General features: G+C 32.6%; 2 protein-coding genes and 1 pseudogene across 3 annotated transcripts; all 3 read right to left on the bottom strand.

The window, feature by feature from the left end:
* Nucleotides 1-4,115: 4,115 nt before the first annotated feature.
* LOC114422722 (transcription factor TCP13-like) lies at nucleotides 4,116-6,438 on the bottom strand. Of its 2 annotated transcripts, none has more exons than XM_028389216.1 (2): nucleotides 6,250-6,438; nucleotides 4,116-5,690 (listed from the first exon to the last, which is right to left on the bottom strand). In XM_028389216.1, exon 2 carries the CDS (start codon nucleotides 5,530-5,532, stop codon nucleotides 4,465-4,467), a length of 1,068 nt encoding a protein of 355 aa, XP_028245017.1. In that variant the 5' UTR covers nucleotides 5,533-5,690; nucleotides 6,250-6,438; the 3' UTR covers nucleotides 4,116-4,464. The 2 variants fall into 2 exon arrangements, with proteins under 2 accessions (XP_028245017.1, XP_028245016.1); XM_028389215.1 differs by having other exon boundaries at nucleotides 6,262-6,438.
* A 5,988-nt stretch (nucleotides 6,439-12,426) lies between these two features.
* LOC114424018 (phenolic glucoside malonyltransferase 2-like) lies at nucleotides 12,427-15,046 on the bottom strand. Its single transcript, XM_028390895.1, has 2 exons — nucleotides 14,849-15,046; nucleotides 12,427-13,796 (listed from the first exon to the last, which is right to left on the bottom strand). The coding sequence occupies exons 1-2, from the start codon at nucleotides 15,044-15,046 to the stop codon at nucleotides 13,044-13,046; spliced, it is 951 nt and encodes a 316-aa protein (XP_028246696.1). The 3' UTR covers nucleotides 12,427-13,043.
* Nucleotides 15,047-16,664: 1,618 nt separating this feature from the next.
* Nucleotides 16,665-18,679, bottom strand: LOC114424321 (annotated as a pseudogene).
* Between the last annotated feature and the right edge of the window lie 1,397 nt (nucleotides 18,680-20,076).

The following is a 20,076-nucleotide window of genomic DNA, read 5'->3' as shown; positions in this document are numbered from 1 at the left end:
TCACAAGACTTTTTATGTTAAAATAATCTTTTAAAAAACTACTTTCTAGAACACAGTTTTGGAAAGTACTTTCCGGAATGTTAGAAAATAAAATTGTGTTATGGAAAAGTACATTTTAGAATAATAATTTTGTATCATTTTTCTGTATATAACGGTATATATGATAATAAAAATTTTAAAAAAATGGAAGTGTACTTAGCAAAACAAACAGAATGGGTATTGCAAAAACGTAACTCATAAAAACAAGACACAACAAGTCCAAGACAATTACTTTCTGCTCCTAATAAATTACTTCCTGCTCCTCCATAAATATTCCCAAATTGCTTTTTTCTTATTATTACTTTCTTTCCCTTCATTGATTCACTCTTAAGGTGTAAAAGGCGTGATTTGCGGTGTGGTTCGCATATATTTCTAAGGAAGTAGGCATTTTTTTTATTTGCATATATATTTTTGGATAGCTTAACTCATATGGTAAAGGTAAAAAAAAAATACCCTTCCAAAAATGCATTTATGGAATTATGCTAGCGTAATTCCAAAAATACAATTTCAAAATTTTGCTAACATAATTCAAGAAATGCATGTTGCATCATCAAAACACGTTTCCACAAGAGATTTTTTTTTTACCTTACAAATTAAACTATCCAAAAAAATATATGCAAATCGGAAAAAAATATTCACTTCGTCGCAAGAATGCTTCAACAAGTAGAAAATAAAAAAAAAGAAGAAAGGGAGTGAGGAAGGTCTCCAATCACAAAGGTAAAGGAAAGAGGTGTAGGAGGTATAAGAGATACTCAAGGACATTTATGCTCATTCAACTTGTTTTAAAATTCTCATGGAATGCAGAAAGTAAATTTGAGGTGCAGAAAGCAATTTTCTGAGTCCAAACACATCAAGAATTTAGGATAATAGGCCCAAAGGCCCAAAACAAACCAACAAACAGCAAATAACAACACCCACACACCAAATAACATCCACACGCAATGAAACAAAGACAATAGGGACGTCCAACAATGGCAACGATGACTTTCAGCGATGACGATGCCAATGCCCGAAAACAACGATGGAAGCGTCAAGAACATACCACAGAGAGGAAGAGAGTTAGCACGCGGGCCCCCCAAAACTCATAGGAATATTTGAGTTAGCTAGTTAGTATATTCGATCGTGATCTTGACAACATTCCATTGGATAATAAGGTCCATTCGGTAGAAGGAAAAAAAATTGAAATGAAAATTTTAAATTAAAATAAAGTGTAAAAGTATAAGTTTCATGTTATTTTACTATTTATTTTCAAACGAAGGAGACTTAAAAGTATAAAAAAAATTATGTTTTTTTTAATTATTTCTGTTAAAAGTTCAAGGTAAAGAGATGGAAACAAGAGAAAAGAAAAATTGAATATATTATTTTGGATAATATTTAAAATGAGCAAATCAGTTTTTATATGAATATATGAAAACTTATATAACTAAACTTGTAACTAACTAAGCTAATAACTAATTTGTAAGTAATCAAACTAATATATATCTCTAATATCCCGCAAGTTGAAAGGTGTTGAAAAAACTTTTAACTTGGAAAAGATAATACATTTGGATCAAAAGAAATGAAAATAAAGTCTGAAAAATATATATAAACATGCCGGAAATACATCGATCAAAATTGTAGCTTTTAGAAATCTTCCACCAACTTTGGCTTTCTCAATCTTCTTTCAAGAGTCCAAAGCAAGTATCAAAGCTTAATCATCAAGCAAAATCAATAATAAAACCATTTGACAGAAGTTCAAATAATTAATCCATGAAATTATCAAAGCTTAACCACCAAGTAAAAACTATATCTCAAAGTTTAACTACTTGGTAGAAACAACAAGGCTTAACCATCAAGAGCAGAAACCAAACAACAATTCAATGCTTAACTATCTATGACAAAAGCTTAAACAATGCTTAATCACCATGAACAAAAGCTTACATCAACAAAATAGAAAAATCACAAAATCTGTCTTCTATGAGGACTTTTCACAAATACTTTGTGAACCAACAATAACCAAGGCTTAACCACCCATGACAGAAGCTAAAATCATCAAAACATGCCTAAAAGGATCCGAAAAGCCTTTGTGGGAGCATTGCATGTATCACCGTCTAGACTATTAGCCATAGGTGCAATGGCAGCAATAGGAGACCTATTAACTACTGTTTCGTGTTGAATATATACTTCGAGGACCGAATACAAAATCCACAGCCCTATGTGCCACTGCATTTCCAACATCAAAAGTTATTCCTTCAGCTACGGTCCTAAACAAAGATCCACGATTGTCACTCTAAACAGGAGCTGGACGTGGAGCCTGGTTAACACCACCAGAGCTACCGTGACCATGAGACATTTTTCTTGCCAAGAAGGAAAAAAAAAGTGCAGTGAGAAAAGAAAAATTAGGATGGATTCATTGCTCTGATATTATGATTAAAGTTCAAGGTAGATAGATGGAAATAAGAGAAAAGAAAAACTGAATATTACTTTGAATAATGTTTAAAATGAGCAAATCAGTTTTTACATGAATACATGAAACCTTAGATAATTAAACCTGTAACTAACTAAATTAATGATTAATTTGTAACTAACTAAACTAATATATATCTGTTCCCTTCATCCCTAATATGAGTGGGTTATAAATCTTTGCTTAGATCTAGTGGTTGAAGTATAATCCAAAAGGATATGTGAGTTTGGTCCAATTGTTGGAAAAACACGTTGACTTATTTTATGAAATTAGGCTCGAACTCTTTGTTTACATTATTTGATTCATTAAAAATTATAATATTAAACAAGATATACATTTAATTTAAAAAGGATAAAGAATAACACAAATCCAACAAATTAGAACATCAACAAAATCTCTAATTTTAAAACACATATTTTTATTTTGATATCTTTAATAACAAAAAATAAAAATTAAACAACACGTAATCTTTTTAAAAAAGAAACATCAGATTTTTTATTCTAATTGCTCCCCTTTTTATTTTGATAAATACATTAAATTTGATAAAAAAATTATATTAAAATAATTAATATTATTTATTATAATAAATTTTATATTATTTTATTTGTATTATCCACTATTGGTTAAATGATATATAAGATAAAAGATAGTCTTCTAACTTATATTGTGGTCCTGTGTTATTTTTGTTGTCAGATCTAATACCATATTTTAAACATAAATCAAAAGGAGCCTTAAGTGTACAATATAAAGGAGCATTTACGTGAACAAATTTGTCTATCTATTTATATAAGCTAATTACCGATCTTGAAATAACCCGCGCAAATGTTGTATTCTGCAAAACTATCCCCACTATACGTTTAAATAAAGTAGTGCTTAGGCAGCTTAGCCATAACACTCGTCCTCGTATTCTTATTTATCCTTTCATTTCCAAGTTGACTTATTTGAAAGACACTCCTAAGCTTTATTCTGAGACAAAAGTATACAGAAGGTTAACTGTGCTAGTACTCTGAACTTCTGTTTTCTTGTTCAGTTTTCTTTAAAGTTCACAGTACCATAAAAAATGATTAATATCAAAATATTCTCTAGTCATGCAGACCAATGTCCTCTTTGAATTTCCTTGCTTTGTGCAGCAATTATAGAGATATATTATTTTCATGTGTCACTTTTTAGTGACTGGCTGGGAAAGTCGTCACAATCACGGTTTTACAATAGGCTGTGGTTGATCAATGTGCTGGCGACCACGCATGAACAAGAAATTAGGTATTGTATTTCGTTTAATTTATGTCATCTCATGGAATAACAACACAAACAAAAGGTTGAATAATAAGACAATATAAGACATAACAGATGACACTTGCATTAAAGGTTTGCATGTGTTTTGTAAGGGAGATTTTGGATGACAAGAGAAGCGAGGATAAGGTTTTTTATTTTTAAATTAATAGATTTATGTAATGTTATAAAAATGAATAAAAGATTAAGACATTAAATTTATGTTAATATATTATTTAATGTCTTTAGTTTTAAAAAGATAAGGCATACTTATGTTAAATGAAAAAATTGTCTTCTCTCTTTTGTTTCCCTCTAAAATCCAACTCCTTTAACATAACCCAAGTAGAACAATTCTCGCCGTATATAAGAGTAAAAGATTTGCACAATATATGCATTCTCTTGGAGTTCTTAAGCTATTCATTGTCACTTAGAGGATAGTTCTTACAAAATACCCTTAGAAAGCCATTCATGTTAGATCGTTTCGTGGAATATATAAACTGAAAAAACTGAAGGGAAAATTTAAGGGTTACCTATATAATTAAAAAAAATAGAAGGAAATCCAAACATGCATTCACAAACAAAATGATTATTCAAACCCGTGGTAATGTGGAATATCTTGTAATTGAAGAAGCTTCTCGTAGTCTTCATGATCCATGCATATTGTAAGAGGAGGAGAATTGAGACAAACTTTGTATTTTGTGTATCACTTGGAATTAAGGAAAATCTTGGTCTTTGTGAGAGGGGCTCTTGCTGCTGTTGGGTGAAAGAAGAGGTTTATGAGCCATCATAGCCAGGCTGAAAGAATGATTGAGAGAATTCGCCAATGGATTTTCAGAACCTGAACTCAACATCTGATAGTGGTTGATTTGCCTCGGATCCATGTCCATTGCTGTAACATGTGAAGGGAAATATGGTTGCGTTGCTCCTGGAGGACATAGCATAATTTGAGAATTCCCAGTTGATAAAGACAATGATGATGTTGGGAAAGGTACAACGTTAATATTGTTGTGTATATCTGTTAGGTTTGATAATTCATTGTTGCCCAACGGATGAGAAACATCACCAGCAGAATGTTCCCATCGGTAACCATGTGGCATAGTATTCAGCAAGCCCAAGAATGAAGGATGATTAAGATTTGCTCTTGGTAAGAGATTAATATTTGGTATAACATGTGTGCTAGGTCCTTGATTATTGCTTCCTTGCTTATCCTCTTCACTTCTACTTATCCAATTTGGTTTATCAGTGCTAACCATTTCTCCTGAAACTTCTTTAGCCTTTAATTTCCATGTAGAATTATGGTTTGAATCTTCCCATTGAATGCTTCTGTTGATATTAAGAAGTTGCTCATTAGGCTGAGAATTTGAGGTGGTAGCTTCATTAGAAGTAACAGCAGATGGATAACCAAGGGTGAAGTTATTCACTGAAGGAATAATGGGAAGTGGTGGAAGTTCATCAATTTCATGCTTAGCTGCATTGAGCAACCAATCAACAACCTTGCTAGGTTGACTGAGCCCTAGCCTATCTTGAAGATCATAGAGTTGGATGGCAGTTGGTACTGATAGCCTCACCCGTCTGTCTCTTAACCCTCTTATAGTGCAAACCTTGCTATGCCTGTCTTTTCCTCCAAAGGCTCTGGATACTCGAACAATCCTTGGATCCTTCAATCTTGGCCATTGTGCTACTGAGCTTGATGTAGCCTTTGCCTTTTCAGGATCATTAATTGATTGAGAAAGACCCTCCTGTTTTAATTGAAAATCTGCTTCTTTTTGGCTCTTAATCATGATCTTATGTCTCTCATTGTTTGTTGCTAGGTGCTGAGTTTTGTCCTTCCACTTTGTGGTTTTCAAAATTCTGTTCCACAGTACCGTCAACAATGAAACTGCTAAGTTTTAAGTCCATTGTTTGGATTTACGACTGGCTGTATCACGATCCTAGGAATCTGCATAGAAACACATTAAATAAAAAAAAACGAAATAGGAGGAAGTTGCTTCTTCATGAAATTTAATCAAATTTAAAGGTGAATCAAATCGATTAATATTTAAAATTCATATTGTTTCCCTTTGGAAGTGGATGTATGAAGAACAGACGAGATGACTTCATGACATAGATCGTTGACTTGCAACAACTAATGGATACTATTATTAAATAATATCATATAGTTCAATTGTGATTTTTAGGGGATTTAAGAATATTATTATAAAGTACTGAAAATAATCAAAATCTAATGCAGTTATACATTAAAAAGCTCTAGAATCATTTAGAAATTAGAAGCATGGGTATATATCTATCATATAGACATTAAAGAAAACTGCAGCAAAAGGCTGCATCATAGTCAGGAAAGGATGTAATTAAACTTACAGGGACAATAATGCAACTATTTAACAATAATATAAAATATTCAATTGAGTTCACTTGCGAAACATGCAATTAATCTTGAATATAAAAATCCAAATTTAATACAAATCCTAGTTATAGTTGATAATATCTGGCAAACTCACATGAACACCTACCACTTTTTATACTAAACACCCCAAGGTAGAAGGAGGAAGTTTGCACTGTGCTTTTGCATACCAAGGTAGAACAAAATTTGAAGTTTCTAATTGTGCTTGACTTGGCTTTGATTGCACCTAATAAACTTAGTGAGAAGTTGGAGTCCGCAGCTTGGAAAAGGAAGATGCCAGAATTGAACTAACCACGCCGCACGAAAGAAAAAGCAATGGCGCATAGTTTGCCACGTGCCACACATCCCAATTGGTCAAATAAATATGGTAGTCTAAGTCTTATCTTTTTATGGTTAGGCATAATGGCCAATCATTCCCTTTACATAAGTAGTAATGTATGGTTTATATATCCTGATATTTTGTTCTCACAAACCTTGGGGAAATTAAACAACTTTGTCAAACATTAATTGATTACATATAGTTACAATTACTTTAATATTTTCTGGTAGCTAAAAGTGTTAAAGGTAGGGTTTGTTATAAAGGAAAGAGGCTTGACTTCTGTACAAAAGATTCTTCTCTCCATATATGTTTGGGTCTTAAATTTTAGAAATGTTACAGAAGGCTTATCTGAATTAATACAGTTAATAACCTCGAAAGGGGACCATTTCTACACGCTTCGAAAACCGGCAGGGGTTACACTTTATCGACAACTACAACAGGTTTTGTGACTGAGCATATCACATGGGGATCTACGGAAACAACAACCCTAAACAGCATCAAGGATAATGTTGTTCTTATTAAGAGCAGTCTTTGTTAACTAATATCTGAATTTCTTAATTTATTAATATATAAGAAGTTTTCTACAGACGTATTCTTAGACTCTTCAACATGAAAAGCTTTCAAAGGACATGAGAGCATCAACTCATTGATCAATCAAATTTTGGACAAAAAATTGCATAACGACCAAGCTTTATTTTACTAAGAGTAGTAAGTTATACATGAATGAATAAGGTTAGATTAACCTCTTAAAATGGATTTTAATATTCGGAAGAATCACTGTTTTTGGTTTTTAGTCAAATAATTCAATAAAAAAAGATAATTTATTGCTTCCTATTTTTTATGCTTTGAAAAGTAGGAATTTTTGTAGTGATGCGAATGAATTTCCAAACATTAGTCATTGGCTTCTTCTAACCAAAATTCCCTGAAAAGAAATAGCATCATAATGATTTAGTATAAAACTAATCATTGTTGACATGTAATCCTTAATGATTTCACTTAATCGATCAGTTTTCTTGGGCTTATAAATTTACTGGTTTCTTTTTTCAGTTATTTTGGGCTTTTAATTCTTCCTGGCTCAAGAATAAAAAGGTAAATAAATAAATGAGACAAAACAGAAACAATAAGGCATCATATGAAGAGGATTTAGAAGACAAACAGAGAAATCCAGTTTAGATAACTAATGGCGAGACTTGTCCAAGGGCATTGTCAAGTCTATGTGTATGATAACTACTTCGGAGAAGGGAAAGGTACTGGTAGGTGAGGGACCAATTGTGTTATGATACCTTTTGAAAACGTACACTCACTGAGCACAACACAGGACCACACAACTTTTGCAGAGAGATATGCATGGGAGGCAAGTTGAGGCTTTTCATTGAGATGACACTGACCATGGCGCATGCTTTCTTCAAAAGAAAGTCAATTAATCATGTGTGTGTGAGTGATGCAGAAACGTAAGCCAAGTTTCTTCTCTTGTTCATTTGGAAAAGACTTCAAATATATTCTTTCACCCATCAATTCAAAACCCTAAAATTGCCCCCCATAAAAACATTTCTGTTTCAGTGGTAAAAGTTTATCAGAATTTTCTTTGTCATTGTTTAACGTGGATAAATTGATACGAACAAACAAGTAGAAACCCTGGAAAATGCTGCAAACTAGCCTGATTTCTCTTTAATGAATATATATATATATATATATATATATATATGATAATCAAGCTCAATGGTTGATAAAACTATGGTTATGCAGAAGTTCTTAATTAATGTTGGAGTATAAATATAAAGTGAAATCTTATATCGAGTAAAAGTGAAACAATTAAACATCATATAAATAAAAAAAAGATCTTGAGTCTTAAGATTTTTAGTTAAAGTATGATGACAAATGATTCTGTGGCACTAATTCCTTTTCATGACACATATACATTAACAACAAAAAAATGAGGGCAAATTTACTTCGTTAAAGTTATTTAAATCATTTAAGAGGTGAGAGTATAAAAGACTATCGATACAGTTTTGCAGCCAGAAGAAACTTAATTTTACACCCCACTTATACCTTCTATTAATTTGAAAACACAAAATATAACAAAGGAAAAGGATAAGAAGTAACAAGAAAACGGGCAAGAGAATATGAACAAAAGGATGAAGGTAAAGATAAAAACGAAGTTCCTACTTGTTTCTGAAAGGAGAAAAGAAGAAAAAGGATCATATATACATTCTTTAAACTGTAATAGAGTGTTCCTCTCTGTTATTCATCAAGCCGTCTGAAGCTATAAGAGACTCTGAACAAGCAGTGACTGGAACTCTAGCTAGCTTGTTTTATCTGAAAAAATGATATAGAGACTAATAACTGGTTTGTAGGTAAGGGTAAAATTATGGTCCAAAAAATGGTCCCGAGGTCTGTAACAGAAACCCTAGGTCAGACTCAACTCGTGACTAATCACTCTCATCACTTTTGTGAATAGCCAGAATGCATCAGAAGAAGCAGCAGGAGCAATCCCGTCTGTAAGATGTAACATTATCCTTTTGTCTTTGTCAAGTTTTAGCTTCATTTTTGTATGTCAGTTGAAACTCACAAAAATTAAATGATTTTTAAAACAATAGTTTGTGAGTTTTGATCAATTTGCAATTGTAGCTATAACCACAAAAATTAGTCATGCACACACGCATATGCCAATCTATATACCAAGCAAAAAACCTATAGACAGAAAGAGATAAAAAGAGAGAAAAAAGTAAATATATAGATGATTTCATGTAATAAGAAGAAAAATAAATGAGAAATGAAGGAAGTCAATTAGATGTATGTATTGTGTGGTCGTGTGGATATCCATATCAAGATTTTAAAAAACTATTTAGGACTGCAATTTTGCCTGCAACCTCTAGGTTTTTGGGGTGTTTGCGACCACAACACCGCTGCAATTTATAGCCACATTTTATCTGTAGTTTTTTGCAATATTAAGGGACGGAATAAAACAGTGACTGTGCTGTAATTTAAGACCTTGATTCATATATCATTCATCTTACATTAACAGGCAGAAGATGAACTTAATTGTAATAATTTAATACAAAACCTAAAAGAAAGGTCTAGTTTGGCTAGGTTTTCATTTTCTGAGTCTAAAAGAAGCAACTAACTATGATTTTAATGACCCATTTATAAGGTACAAATTGAGGTCCTATATTTTCACCAAAAAAAAAATAAACTTGAGGTCCTATATTGTTGGGTGAGAGGGACTGGCCCCAAGAATTAATCCAAGATGGGACAGTAACATCCATGAAACAACAGCTGCCAAACCACATGGACCAAGGCACCGCCACTCCAATTACATTACAAAATTTTCAATTCGAATGGCAATCGCTATATCATATCTCTAAAGAATGACGTACGCATCCTAATCCTGGTGACTATAAGGATATATTATAGTGAAATGCCAAAAACACAATTAATTAAGTCAAATTAATTATAAACAAACGGTGACTATATACGATTAGGACATTGAGTGCGAAAGCATTCCGTATGAAAAGATAAGATCTGTTCCATTACCAATCGGTAAGAACGAAAGCAGCACTGAGTCTTAAAGTAGAGGTAACATTATGCTAGACTCCAAATTAATTTACTCTTGATTCGAGGGATTTATAAAAGATATCATATACTTCCCCTATTTTGAAATAATTATCAGTTTAACAAAAATAATTCTAAATTATTTATCATTTTACAGTATCAAGAAAAATCTTCATTGTTTGTTTTTTTTTTTATAAATAAACTTTATTCTTCTTTTGTTCACTTTCTCAAAAGCGTTATAAAATTAGGATATTTTATTTTTAAGAGATTATTAAAATACTTAGTTCCAAGAAAAAAGTAATTTTAGTTTCATAGTTAATTTTCTATTTAAATTTGAAGAGAAATAATATTTTTTTAAAAATTATTGTACAAAGCTTTAAAGTGACAAAATTTTAAGAGGAGCACATTAATACGTACAATGGGCATAAAAGATTAAGAGATCGGGAAATTTAAAATATATTCTCCAAAGTAAACCACAAATTTAACACATTAGAATCTAAATGTGAAAGTAAAGTCTGATAAAAATAAAAAAATTTGAATATGTAAAAAAACTCACAAGTCTAAAGCTTTAAGGTTTTTGATTGTACTGGGATTGTCAAAATTATTTATATAATTTATTTAAGATTTATTAGTGAAAATCTCATCAATATTTATTTCCTCAGTTTTTCCAATAATTAGGGACAATGGTTCAACGTACATGCTGAAAAGTATTATTAATGAATATTTATTTTTTAATTCTATCCTTAACAATGAATTCATCTGTATTTCTTTTGAAAAAAAAATAAAAAAAGAAATCTATCATAAAATTAATTAATAATTTTCATAAAAGTTATAATACTAAATATATGAAACTCAAAAGGCTTCCAAAGTGTAATTAGTTAACATAAAAATTTTCATCAGGAGCTTTTTACAGAACTTTGTAATAGGAAAGACTAAATGCACTAGAGCTTGGAGACAATTAAGTATCTAAATGAACAAATTTTTGTACCAAAAAATACTACTGTAATTAAACTTCAACAGTTATATGTGCCATACTGCCATGCTGCCCATGCAAACACTGCTATAGTAGCGTTTTACGCAGAATGCAAACAGATAATCCAAAAGATTTTTTTTTTTCAATATATATCCAAAAGAAATTTTATCCAACGAAGAGGAAAGAAAAAACGGCAGGTCTTGTCTCTCTTGAGATTGAATATTTATGAGTAGAACACAGAAGAGTGAAGACGTAACTGATGCTTTGTTGGGATATGTGTCACTGCATGTCTTTGGCTCTTTGCAATGTTTTGTCTTCGATAAATTACTTTGTCGGAGCATAGGCATGCCCTTTGCTTTGTCCTCTCGCCTTTATCAATGTTTACGGATAAAGTTTTCTTATATTAGTTTATTAATTAATTTAATATACTATACTAATGTAATTCTAATTACAATTTAAAGTGATTCCTTTAGCTGTATAAGAACTGTTTTTTGAAGTTGATTGGTACTGGTATTTGTTTTATTTGTTTATTTAATCCTCCCGTTAAGAAATTTCTACAGTATTAAATAGGAATTAGCTAGGGTTATAGGTTAACAAAGTCACTGGACTGTCTTTCTACTTTTGGGTTTGTTTTTCGTATTGTATCTGGCTCACATTCTGTGTGGTGGCGCAGTGATAAAAAAAAGTCAGTTATCTTTTAATTGAATATTTTTATTCTCTTAAAATATATTGCTTTATTATTATTAAATTTTTTCTAGACCACAGATACTAAAAATTGTGTTTGAGCCGAAGAAGAATTTAAAAAATTATTATCTTAAATTCAAACTCAAAATTCTCTAGTTAAATAAGAAAAATTCAGACTATCTTAAGTTGATCTACGCGCACTCGGTTGTCTTTATTATTAGTTTCAAACAATTGGAATTAGAGATTTGAAAAGGGCTGATTATTTGAAGCATCAATAGTACGACAATCCCAATCTTTTGGACATTGATCAATGGAATATTGGGACCTATTAAGAAGGAATTACAAAAACAAAGGATGAAACAACCTTGCCTTAGGGAGAGTTAAAGGAAAGATTAGACTTGAAGCTAAAGGATATGAAAGCAAAGAAATAAAGTAATTAGAGCAATACACTAAATTTAAAGATTATGATGTGATTTTTTCCACAAAAAAAAGTAAGATATATTATACCCATAGTTCATAAAGAAAATGAGAGTTGGGCTAGTTGGCATTCATATTTACACCCCAAAGTTACTATTTAGACTCCACAACATTTTCATTTATTTCTTACAAAAATATCTCAACAGAAACAATTTTTCGTTGTGTTTTTAAATAGATACTACATCACAACCATTTTGAAGCAACAAAGAAAAAGTTAAACCATACAATCTAATTTTAGGCTGTATGAATGGAAGAGAAAAGAAAGAACTGGATCAAATAAGAAATAAAGAAAGATAAAAAAGAAAGACAAAAATATTAATTCATTATCAAAACATTTTACATAATCCACAGCAGTACATGACTAATAGTGTGTTTAAATTGGCATTGAGTTTTGTCTGGCGCCAATCCTTGTTATTGAAGGTGCTTCGAAACGTAAGACTAAGATAAAACAAGTACACAACATGGGTGAAATGACTATAGGTGAGTTTGAGTTACACATCTGTTGAATGTATCTTACATTTTCTCCGATTCATCAATGTTGTTACTTCTCCTTTTTTTTCTTTGGAAAGTGCTAACTAATATTTGCAGGGCCTGCATTTTCTATTGATCAAAGTCACCAAACAAAATGTTCATATGGAATATTCTGCGGTTGAACAGTAAGTTCCCTACCAAGCTGCATAGGTAGTAGATTTGTTGTCTTAGAATCATTGGAAAATCGGTTCACATTGTATTATTGATGAATAAATGTTTGGTGCATGTTAGTTACCTATAGCCATTAGTTAGATACATTAGTAAAGGTGTCTCTCAAACCGCAATCCAAACACATTATTATTACACACGAACAGAGCATTTCAAATAAGAAGCTGCTAAATGCTAGAGCAAAAGATTAAATTTTTATTCCTGAAAAGCAACAAGATCTAACCAAACTGAGAGAGACTCGAGATTCAAGGCCATTGACAAAAAGAGAAGCAAAACCTATCTCAATTCCATCCCCATTTCTGCTATCTGAAAGCCCAAACACTGCAGTTTTTTCAATAGACACCATCTCTACCTTCTTTGGTCTTCCCCAGCCAAAGTCACTACTATATACCTCAAACCTCGGTGACCCAGCAACACCAATTTTCTTCACATCAGCTTCAGCTCCCATACCATCAAGCAACCATGATGACCAATTTTCTGCTCCACTCACTGCTCCATCCTTCAGAGTTTCCAATGTATCACTCACTGCTTCCACAGCCACAACTAGTCCTTCTTCCCCCAACAACTCTCTCGTTTCAGCAATTGGAAGTCTGAATCCAACACAGTTCCCAAAGTATGTTGCAGGAAGAGGTGGCTCCAAACGCCACCTACAATCAACAGTTAGAGCCAAAGCAACGCTTTTGTTTTTAATTTCCTCAGCTCTCACCCTGCAAACCCATGCATAGGCAATAGATAACACAAAACTTGATAAGTGAAGGTTTGTGTTCTTTTTCTTCTTGGACACCACACTTTGCTTCAGCTTTTCAACGTCTGAACGAGACAACTTAGATGAGCCTCTACTTGCATCTTCTGAAGGTTGCAGATCCCAAACCATGAGGCTTATGCTGTTGCTTCCTCCATGCTTCAACCAATCGTTAATGAATTTCACTCCTATTTGATACTAATTTCCTGTTGTTGAACATGTATTAGCAGTTGCCTGCTAGTTTGCTATTTTCTATTAATTGTTTGACCAAATTTTTAGAATTAGTTATTTTATTTTTTATTACATAGTAGCTATTATGTTAGTGGTTTGTTATTGTTATGTTAGTGGTTGATTATTATTTAGGAAATCATTTATTATTGCTTCTTTCTGATACAACAAATATGTATTTAAACAGATTATCATTCAATAAAAAAAAGTGTGCATTCATCTTTCTTAATTTTGTGCATTATGTTTATTTTACAACAGATTGGTATCTAGAGTCTTCTTCTTAAGAAGGACATGTGAGTGAACTGAGTGAAACTCATCACAAAAAAGTCTAAACACCTTGCTTCAATTCATCTGATAAATGGATTTTGAAACACCATACATAGCACTAGCACCACCAATGTTATGGTGACAATTATCAAATATGGGTAGTGAGAATGGAGACACATTTGGAGGCAAATGATCTCTAGGAAGCTTTTAAGGAAGACTACGAAGTTCTTCCCTTACCAACTAATCCAACAATGGCTTAGATAAAAAATCAAAAAGAAAGGAAAGCAAGAAAGTCAAAGGCAAGAGCTACTTTGTTTGGTGCTATCTCAAAAGAAATTTTTACTAGAATCATGACCATCAAATCAGCATATGAAATTTGGAGTTTCCTCCAAAATGAATACGAAGGAGATGAAAGAATTAAAGGAATGCAAACCCTAAATCTGGTTAGAGAATTTGAGATGCAAAAAATGAAGGAGTCCGAAACAATTATAAAGTATGCTAACAAGCTTCTTAGAATTGCTAACAAAGTAAAATTGGTTAGTTCTAATATTTTCAACTCAAGAATAGTTGAGAAAATACTGGTGATTGTCCCTGAAAGATTTGAGGCTACTATTACATCCTTGGAGAATACTAAAGATTTGTCAAAACTTATCTTAGCAGAACTTGTAAATGCTTTACAAGCCTAGGAGCAAAGAAGAAAAATAAGGGATGAGGGTTCTGTGGAAAGAGCATTGCAAGCTAAATTGCAAACTAACCAAGGAGAGAAAAGCAAGTGGAAGAAATACAAGAAGAATAATTTCAAGACCCAAGAAGCAGCAACTAACACTAGCAACAATAATGGAGACAACAAAGGATTTCCTCCTTGCAAGCACTGTGGCAAAGTGGGTCATCCTCCTTTCAAATGTTGTAGAAGACCTAATGTTAAGTGTGAAAAGTGCAACAAGTTGGGGCATCATGTGAGAATTTACAAAAGCAATTTTCAACAAAAGAATGTGGCTCAAGTTGCATATCAACAAGAAGAAGAGCAATTGTCTGTAGCAACATGTTTTACAAGCAACAACTCAAGTGAATGTTGGCTAGTGGATAGTGGTTATACAAACCACATGACCCACGATCAAGAACTTTTCAAAGAATTGGACAAATCACATGTATCAAAAGTTAGAATTGGTAATGGTGATCTTATCACTGTTGAAGAAAAAAGAACTATAGCCATTGAAAGTTGTACAAGTACAAAATTAATTTATGATGTTTTGTATGTACCCGAGATTCATCAAAATTTACTAAGTGTGGGACAATTGATTGAGAAGGGGTTTAAAGTCATCTTTGAAAATAAGCACTGCTAGATTAAAGATGTCAATGACAAGGAAATTTTCAATATCAAAATGAGAGGCAAAACCACATGACCCACAATCAAGAAATTTTCAAAGAATTGGACAAATCACAGGTATCAAAAGTTAGAATTGGTAATGGTGATTTTATCACTGTTGAAGAAAAAAGAACTGTAGCCATTGAAAGTTGTACAGGTACAAAATTAATTTATGATGTTTTGTATGTACCCGAGATTCATCAAAACTTGCTAAGTGTGGGACAATTGATTGAGAAGGGGTTTAAAGTCATCTTTGAAAATAAGCACTGCTAGATTAAAGATGTCAATGACAAGGAAATTTTCAATATCAAAATGAGAGGCAAAAGTTTCTCATTTGATCCATTGGAGGAGGAGTAAGCAACCTATCCAGTTACTATAAACAATATAAAAGTCTGACACAAAAGATTAGGCCATTTTCATCATGCAGCTGTTGAGATACAATGCATAATCACACTCGACCATTATGCAACAATGCTTTAAATAATGCAGATTCTACCATGAAGAGAGCATCGTCAATGTATTCAAAAGAAATAAACCAATGGCTTTCATCCTCCAAAGCCTTGAAGGTTAAAAAGATGGAGTTGGAGATTGAATCACAATTTATGAATAAATCTCATTTAGAATTGAATAATACCATTGAGCATTCAATCCAAAATAACAAAAAAGAAAAAGAGATCCTTTGTAAAAGGAAGGATGTGTTAATGGGTGAATTGGAACAACTTCTTGCTTTAGTCTAATAGAAACAAACAGAGATAGTAGACAATGACTCTAAGTTAGAAGCTGTAGAAAATAAGATAAATAAAGTTGTTTCTAGATTTAAAGAGATGCACTCAAGCATCCAACAAGGTATAGCATCCTTCAAGCAGAGGATTATTTTCATAGATAAAATATTCCCAAAACTAGAAGCATAAAAGAAAGTTGTTACTTCTGCAAGAAATTTCAAGGAGGCTGCATGAATAGCTACTGAAGCAAAGTCACCGTATGTTGAAAAAGAAAGCATTCAGATAGACATGGATACGACTACATTAAATCTTGAGCTACTAAGAGAGAAACTTGGACTTGTCAAGCACTAATACAAGGAGGAGTGTTGAACGTGTATCAACAATTGCTTGCTAGTTTGTTATTTTCTATTAATTGTTTGACCAAGTTTTTAGAATTAGTTATTTTTTTTTTGTTACTTAGTAGTTGTTATGTTAGTGGTTTGCTATTGTTATGTTAGTGGTTGGTTATTATTTAGGAAGTAAGTTATTATTGCTTATTTTTGTTACAACAAATCTGTATTTAAACATATAATCATTCAATAAAAAGTGTGCATTCATCTCCCTTAATTTTGTGAGTTACTCTTATTTTACAACAACTATCATAAAAAAGACACATTTCAAGTGGCAAACAAGAGGGTGATTGTGATTGTGATTCTTTACAAAGATAAGCCCAGGATTTGATAAACGATATTGAAGTCTTTCCATCTAAAGCAACATAGTGTGAGGTTATTCTAATGCATAATCCAGAGTTTAGAAATAGAGTGACTTGCAAGGCTAAAACAGTAGCTTGTTCATGGGATATAGTCAAGTGGGGTAAAAGATGGTGCATTTCTTTAGCTTCACAAAGATCTGTGCATGCTAGATGGTTGAAATCAGCGTTAGATTCAGCTACTGTGAGGGAAACAATGTCACCATTGTTGTAATTGATGATGGGGTTTTGGGAGTGGAGTGACCAAGTAAGGTGGCCCGCAAGAGGAAAAAAATGGCCAAGTGCATGAGAAAGAGAATGTTTGAGTTAGGGAAGAAGGGTAGCAAAGAAAAGTAGTGTTGGGTGTGGAAATTGGTAGAAAAAGATGCATTGAATAGGTGGTAACCTTAACCATAGTATGTCAAAAAAGGTAAGGGGAAGCAATGTTTGAGTTGGTAACTCGTGTGATTCCAAAGTTGGTGCTACATTCAAAACTTGTACCACCTTCATGGTTTTTATTTTCCGTTTCTCTGATGCTGCCTGTTTCTGATAAATAAATTAGAGAAAGACTACTAGCTTGATTCTACGATCTCGAGTAAATCAGGACTTTGGAGCATCTTCAAAATATATGTTTTTATTGATTAAAATCGATTTAGTTTTTTTTATACTATCAATCATGTGAGTGTGTTCTAATTCTAATCTATTACTTTGTATAGGTGTCAACAAAACTTCTACACATGTCAATAGTACAACAATCTAGTCTTTTCTCCCCTCCAGTTACATGATCAATTAGTTAGATGACATCAACATCTTTGATGACATGGAAATGATGTTTTTGGGACTGGTTGGATAGTTCTCCATGGGAAAATCCGCATGTCATAGTGTTGATGATGCCTCTAATCTATTGAGCAGGTTCATTTTCCTGCTCTTGTTGGGGTTGGTGCTCACGTCTTTGTTGGTGATGCCTAGGTCTCCCTCTATCTTCTGTTTTGTTTCCCCTTCTGTCTTGTCCTCTATCACTTCCTCTGCGATGGTCCTCATTGTGACCTCCAAGTCGTCCTTCAGCCTGGTTGCTACTGGGTCTTTTCACGAACTGTGTTAGGTAACCCGCTTGTATAAGTTTCTCAATCTTGCCCTTGAGAGCTTAGTAGTCTTCAGTGTTGTTTCCATGGTTGTGGTGGTACCAACAATGCTTAGTTCTTTCCAGACCAAGCCTGGGGGGAGGTACTGGGGGTAATTGTATGGGAACCTCGAGGACGGTGGCCCGACTTTCCGTCAAGGTTGTATAACGTCCATACCTTGGTCCCCTTTGAAGGGGTTGATGCTTGTCCAGTCTATGTTGCTTGTCCAACTTGTGTGTGTCGGTCCTTGAGCTACTTTCTCCTTTCTCGCCCTTTTCTCCAGCCTATCAAACTTTGTTTTGGAATCTCTACATTTCTTCCATCTAAATGTAGCCCTTAGCTCATTACCGTAACTCATCTATGCTGCTTGGAGGCTTCTTGCACAAACTGTAAGCAAATTTTCTAGGTCGTAGGGCCAACAACATAGAATGCAGCACCACCTCGGGATTAAGGTTCCTAATTTGAACAACGAGCTAACCGAATATGTCCATAAATTTGCAGAATGGCTCATCATATGCTTGGCATAGACTAGCTTGGGCGACAGAAGTCACACGATGTGATCGCCAAAGGTGTCAAAACTGTCAATAGACCGGGGAGGAAGTCCTCCATACCACGTCAATGCAACTCCCTTGAGGGACATAGGGAAGACTCAACATAAAAACAAATGACTTGAAAAAAATGAGACATTACTAAATATGACCAGTTAGATCTTTTACCAGAGATTTGATAAATACTTTGTACCTATGGTATGACAAAAAAAAAAAAAAAAATACGCATTTGGTCAAGGGATTAGAGAAGATGAAATTGGGGTTTCCTATCCTTGGTACAACTGGTAAAGTATTTACATAAAAAAGCAGAGCATAGATGCAGAGGAGTCCTATATAATATATGCAAGTAAAACTCGTAAATTTGACTCATCCAGTTCACTAAGTTTTCGATGTAGAGCATTTCAAATTGCAAAAAGTTGAATCTTACATCAGTACTGTGCTTCTGATTTAATCAGTAGATTCCTCAAAGAATTTACCACCCCGACTTAAACAATTACGCTAGTAGAAAGTGAAAAACATCACAAGGCTAGTATATTACAGATATGAAAAATATATTCTTACATTTCATATCACTCATTGTTCTAAACCTCGAGCTATGGCTTGTATATGTTGTATGAATTCATCGCTATAATCTTAAAAAAATTACTTAGTGCGTATTTGGATGTGCATTTGACAAAATTAGTTTCAAATAAAATTAAATTTTTAAAATTAATTTTTGGTTCTAAAATTTTTTTTTAAAAAAAATTAATTTTAAAGTGATATAATTTATTTTTAGATGTTTTTATAGAACATCAAATTGAGAGTAAAAATTAGTATAATTTTTTTTCATAAAAAAATCCAATACAAAAATAATCAAAATTATTTTAAATCATCAATTTGAACCCAAAATTTATTATGAATCATTTTCTAAAGTAAAATCAAACACATAAAAATTTATTTAAAATCAATTTTAAACTCAAAATTTATCATCCGACGGCAAACCAAACACCACTTATGCAAAGGAACTGCTTTTCCCAAAGATAGCTGACAATAAGGCTACTCATACCCTACAATCTTAAAAAGAAAAAAAAAAAAAAAAAACTCTTTCAATAAGATTGAGATGTACGGGACAGAACTAGAAGAGGTAACATACCATTAATTAACTCGGCAGTAAATGATATACCAAATTCTCATCTATATTTATAATAAAATAGTCCAGTATTATCTCCTAAAAATCATTATTTTCATTTCCAATTCTCTAAAACTTATCCCTACTAAAAAATATTTTTTTATATAAAATTTATGAACAATAGACGCCCGAGGTAAATTGCCCTAATTGGGTTTTTTTTTTTCTTTGAGGTTACCAAATTGGGCTTTATAAAAATTAAACGATTAAAAAACCAGTTTGCAATTTGTAGCTAAGATTATTATAACAGACTATTAATTTTAGCATTAGTATTTCACTGTTGCTATTACATTGACCCCACGCCAACATAGTCCATGGACAGAGCAGAAAAATA

Source organism: Glycine soja, chromosome 8, assembly GCF_004193775.1.
Source record: "Glycine soja cultivar W05 chromosome 8, ASM419377v2, whole genome shotgun sequence".
NCBI lineage: Eukaryota > Viridiplantae > Streptophyta > Magnoliopsida > Fabales > Fabaceae > Glycine > Glycine soja.
This window is presented reverse-complemented; position numbering and strand designations above follow the sequence as displayed.

Excerpts from the sequence above, each read along its gene's own strand:
- LOC114422722 (XM_028389216.1), bottom strand. The coding sequence starts at position 5,532 with ATGATTAAGAGCCAAAAAGAAGCAGATTTTCAATTAAAACAGGAGGGT.
- LOC114424018 (XM_028390895.1), bottom strand. The coding sequence starts at position 15,046 with ATGCCCCAACTTGTTGCACTTTTCACACTTAACATTAGGTCTTCTACA. Across the intron at positions 13,797-14,848 it reads CACTTGCTTTTCTCTCCTTG|TATCAAATAGGAGTGAAATT; the intron begins GTTAGTTTGCAA and ends ACAGGAAATTAG.